At 45.3% G+C, this 4,503-nt stretch overlaps 1 protein-coding gene and 1 long non-coding RNA gene across 2 annotated transcripts in view; one reads left to right on the top strand and one right to left on the bottom strand.

Moving 5' to 3' along the window:
* DBR1 (debranching RNA lariats 1) overlaps positions 1–219 on the bottom strand; it is a 16,350-nt gene extending 16,131 nt beyond the window's left edge. The window contains exon 1 of the mRNA XM_008049283.2: positions 9–219. Within this exon, the coding sequence (XP_008047474.1) occupies positions 9–205 (197 nt within the window). The 5' untranslated portion in view covers positions 206–219. The remainder of the gene's footprint in view (positions 1–8) is intronic.
* A 902-nt stretch (positions 220–1,121) lies between these two features.
* Positions 1,122–4,503, top strand: part of LOC110594748 — a 3,750-nt gene continuing 368 nt past the window's right edge. Inside the window, exons 1-2 of the long non-coding RNA XR_002481429.1 lie at positions 1,122–1,530; positions 2,110–2,435. This is a non-coding gene — a long non-coding RNA (uncharacterized LOC110594748). The remainder of the gene's footprint in view (positions 1,531–2,109; positions 2,436–4,503) is intronic.

Here is a 4,503-nt window from a genome sequence, read left to right as displayed (position 1 = left end):
CCTCTCACCGGTGGAAGGCCTGCATGCGGCGGTACTTGGGCGGCACCGCCATGCAGCGCAGGTCGGCCTCGTTGCGCACCGCCTGGAAGTCGCCGCAGCACAGCAGCAGGTCGGCCGGGCCCGGGCCGCGCTGCGCCGCCAGCGCCAGCGTCTCGTACACCTTGTCTAGCTCGCCGTGGCAGCAGCCGGCCACGGCCACCCGCATCCTGCCGGCCCGGGCCGAGGCCCGGCTGGCCCGCACGGAGCCCGAGTTCCCGCGCGGCGCTGCGGCCGCCTCGCGGGCACAGCCGGGAACCGACTTCCGGTCTCCGGGTCTCGCGAGAGAGGGCGGGGCGAGCGCGCGGGCCGCGGGATCCGGGACGCTCCGGGGGGCCCTGGGGCTCTGCCTTTCCGCGCGGGGCCTGGAGTCCGCGCAGGCCGAGGCCGCTCACGGTCGAGGCCAGGGAGGTCGGCTCCGTCCCCGGAAGTCGGCGTTTAGTTGGACAAAATTACACCACTAGGGGGCAGGCGCGAGTGGCGACTGTCCGAGGAACGGCTCGAGGCCCAGGCGTTTGCCCGAAAGTGAATTCGAAATTTTAACACAGATTTTTTTCAAGATGCCCCAAAACAAGAATAATTTTAAAATAAAGCTTTAAAACTCACTGAGGAGGTAAAGACTGTTCCCCCAGAGGTTCCAGAGTTGTCAGCTTTTTTTTTTTTTTTTTTTAAGGTGGCCAAGGACTCATCATTTTCCTCCCAAATAATCTGCCCCACGGGAATGCAGACTCAATGAAAGCAGGTGGACGTCCAGGAAACCTCCAGGACGGAAGAGGACCCGACCTGGATGAAAGATGAGCCACACAGAAACAAAGAAATCACCTCTGGAACATTTAATCCAGAAAAAGATCATGTAATCAAGACAGCACGGAGATGGGACCCTCTATGCCCATTTAAAAAACTAGATAAAATAACTAAAAACAAAGAGCAAAATTCATTAAAATGGAAGCAGTACAGGTAAACAGAGCAATGAGAGTAGAAGACACTGGAACTCTGTCAAAGATAAAAATATAAAGGCGTTGTGCCCACATTGATTCGGGGAATTATTTCCTTCGAATGATCAAGGAACACATAATTTTAATGATATTTAAATCAATCAAGAAGGTAGAAAAAGATGGAAATCTAATATTTCCAAGTAGTTTTTTAATTTTATCTGCCTTCTGTATTGGATTTTTTGAAGTAGAATAATGGATGCTTTTTGCAATATTGTTTAACTTTTCCATTTCACTTTTAATTTACAGAAATCGTTTTCTTCTGGATATAATTTTTTCAAACAAAACATTTTAATTGAGCTTACTTAAATTAACATAAATCCAATTTAAATTAACATAAATCCAATTCTAAGTGTACAGTTTGATGAATTTTTACATATGTAATCACCCATATAATGACTACCCATAAGATACAAAGTATTTCCAGACTCCCCAAAGACTCTCCTGGATTTTCTCAAGTCCCTTCTCCCAGAAGAAGAGCACTGTTCTGAGCTCCGTCACCGTAAGTCAGCTTTGCCTGTTTTTAATCTTCACTTAAATGTAGTATATATTATGCAGTATTTTGTATCTGGCTTCTTTCACTCAATGTAACGTCTGTGAGGTGCATCCATGAGTCCACACTACAGCCATATTATACTATTTGTTATGGCTGTGTAGTATTCCATTATGTAAATATATCAGTTTATTTCTCTCTTTTTCTGTCGAATGGCTTTTAAATGGTTTCTACTTTAGGGCTATTTTGAATGAAGCATCGATGCACATTCTTGTCAGATCTTTCAGTGTTCATAAACACTCTTTCCTCAAGTTATGCACAGGAATAGAATCTCTGGGCAATAGAGTAAGTATATGTTTAGCATCAGTAGACAGTTTCCAAAGTTGTGCTCGTTTACATTTTCCTAAGTGATATGGGAGAGTTCTAATTCATCCATATGCTCAACAGCACTTGATATCGTCTGTCTGTCAAACGTTAACCATTTTGGGGGGTACAAAGTGGTATCACCATGTGATTTCCATGTAAATTTTACAACAAAATTTTGCAAATATGTAAGACAATTCAAATTTTCCTTTTTGTCACCAATAGGAAATAATAACTTAATGCCGTAACATCCAGAAATTAGTTGTCAAAGCAAGGAGCTAGAACATGAAGAGGAATGAAGAAGTGCAATTTCCAACTCTACTCCCAACCCAAACCGGATTTTCAGAGGCCATACTGAAAATATAGTCCACAAACTACAGTGAGTTGTTGGGGAGTCAACAAACAAGAATTCTTACTGATTTTCTCAGATTCAGAGAGAAGCAAACCAAACAGAAAGCCTCGTCCTTTTCTGTTCTGAATGAGAAGAAACCAGAAGGTGGTTGGAGAAAAATGGACTGAGTAGACGATAAAGGTTACTCTTTGTGACAAAGGTAAAGGGTTGGTCCCATGGGGAAAATGAACGGGTCCCAGATGGGGTGGCATTACAAAAATTATGGGAGGCCACTTTTTTTTTGCTTTGGTTTTTGTTTTGTAGAGACCCACTATGTTGGCAGGGTGATCTGGAACTCCTGGCCTCAAGGGATCCTTCTATCTCAGCCTAGTGAATAGCTAGGTTTACAGACATGGGCCACCACACCCAACGAGAAGCCAGTGTCTGGGCTCCTGCACAAAGCCCCAGCAGACTAAACCAATCCAAAACAGTGTCACAAATGCTAAATGCCACATAATCCAACTGAAACTTTAAAGAAGCAGCTAGATCCAAAAACAGACAAGTTAAAAAAAAAACAAAAACAAAAAAACAAACAGGAGATTCCAGACTATCTGAATTCGTGTAATAAAGACATTCCCTCTGCTTTAACCCTTACAAAAAGTCACCTGAGGCCGGGCTTGGTGGCTCAGCCTATAATCCCAGCACTTTGGGAAGCCGAGGTGAGTGAATTGCCTGAGCCCATGGGTTTGAGACCAGGCTGGGCAATTTGGCAAGACCTTGTCTCTACAATTAAAAAAAAAAAAAAATCAGCCGGGCGTGGTAGCTGATTTTTGGAAGGCTGAGGTAAAAGGGTAGCCAGCGCCCAGCAGGCCGACGCTGGGGTGACCATGAGTGTCCAACTGCACTCCAGCCTGGGCGACAGAGTGAGACTCCCAACTCAAAAAAAAAAGTCACCTGAAATAACCTAAAGTTTACCAGTCAGCTTTTTTTCTGTTGTAATGTCTCCTGGTTCCCATCCTATGAAACCCATCATTCTGGTATTGTGAAGTGGGAACATTCATTCTATTTTGTAGGATAAGGAGTTGCCCAGTTCTGGACTTGCAAATAAAAGCTAAGAGAGATCTTTAAACTAAATTGTCCTAATTTTGCTTTGGGACAGTGGGAAAATACTTCCCTGATGCTATCAGAACGAAGACAGTGTCTAAATAGAGGCACTCAACAATAAAGATGATGAAAAAAAGAAACCACAGTTCAACTGCAAACACACGAAAAAGAACATGGGAGAATGCACAAAAGTGTTTCTTTTTTTTTTTCCTTTTGAGTTGGAGTCTCACTCTGTCGCCCAGATTGGAGTGCAGTGGCCGCTCCTGCCACAGCAACCTTGACCTGCTGGGCTCCGGCGGTCCTTCTGCCTCAGCCTTCCAAGTTGCTGGAACTACAGGTGCGCACTACCACACCTGGCTAATTTTTGATTTATTGTAGAGATGAGGTATTACCAAGTTGTCCAGGCGGGTCTTGAACCCGCGGGCTCAGGCAATCCACTCACCTCAGCCTCCCAAGGCGTGGAATTACAGGCTGAGCCACCGAGCCCGGCTCACAAAAGTGTTTCTTAGGTACAGCCTAACTTCTTAGATACAACCAGACCCTGATTTCTGGATTTTTTTTGTTTTTCGTTTTGAGTTGGAGTCTCACTCTGTCGCCCAGGCTGGAGGGAAGTGGCACGCTCCTGGCCACCGCAGCCTCGACCTGGTGGGCTCCGGCAATCATTCCGCCTCAGCCTTCCAAGTAGCTGGAACTACAGGTGCGCACTACCACGCCTGGCTAATATTTTTAATTTATTGTAGAGATGAGGTCTCACCAAGTTGCCCAGGCAGGTCTCGAACCCGCGGGTTCAGGCAATCCACTCACACTAGCCTCCCAAAGCGTGGGATTACAGGCTGAGCCACGGAGCCCAGCTCAGACCCTGATTTCTAAATACTATTCTCCTCCAAAAGAAATCAATTCAGCTTGTTGAAATGGCTGATTTCAAGGCAAGAAGAGCAAGAAATGAGGGTGAATCATCTTGTGCAAGAAATTAAAAAAGTTCTTAAAGAACATGGGGATGTCACAGGGATGCCAGATGGATAGAATTTCCACTGGTCAAATCTGGAACAATTTTAGTACCAAAATACATAATCATAGTAACTCTGTCGCCCAGAGTGCTGAGATTACAGGTGTGAGCCACTGCACCTGGCTTGTTTTCACTTTTTTTTTTTTTTGAGTTGGAGTCTCACTCTGTCGCCCAGACT

The sequence above is a fragment of the Carlito syrichta genome, unplaced genomic scaffold (genome assembly GCF_000164805.1).
Source record: "Carlito syrichta isolate Samal-C Ts95f unplaced genomic scaffold, Tarsius_syrichta-2.0.1 Scaffold131333, whole genome shotgun sequence".
Taxonomy (NCBI): Eukaryota; Metazoa; Chordata; class Mammalia; order Primates; family Tarsiidae; genus Carlito; species Carlito syrichta.
The sequence above is the reverse complement of the archived record's forward strand: the minus strand, read 5'-3'. Positions and strand labels throughout refer to the sequence as shown.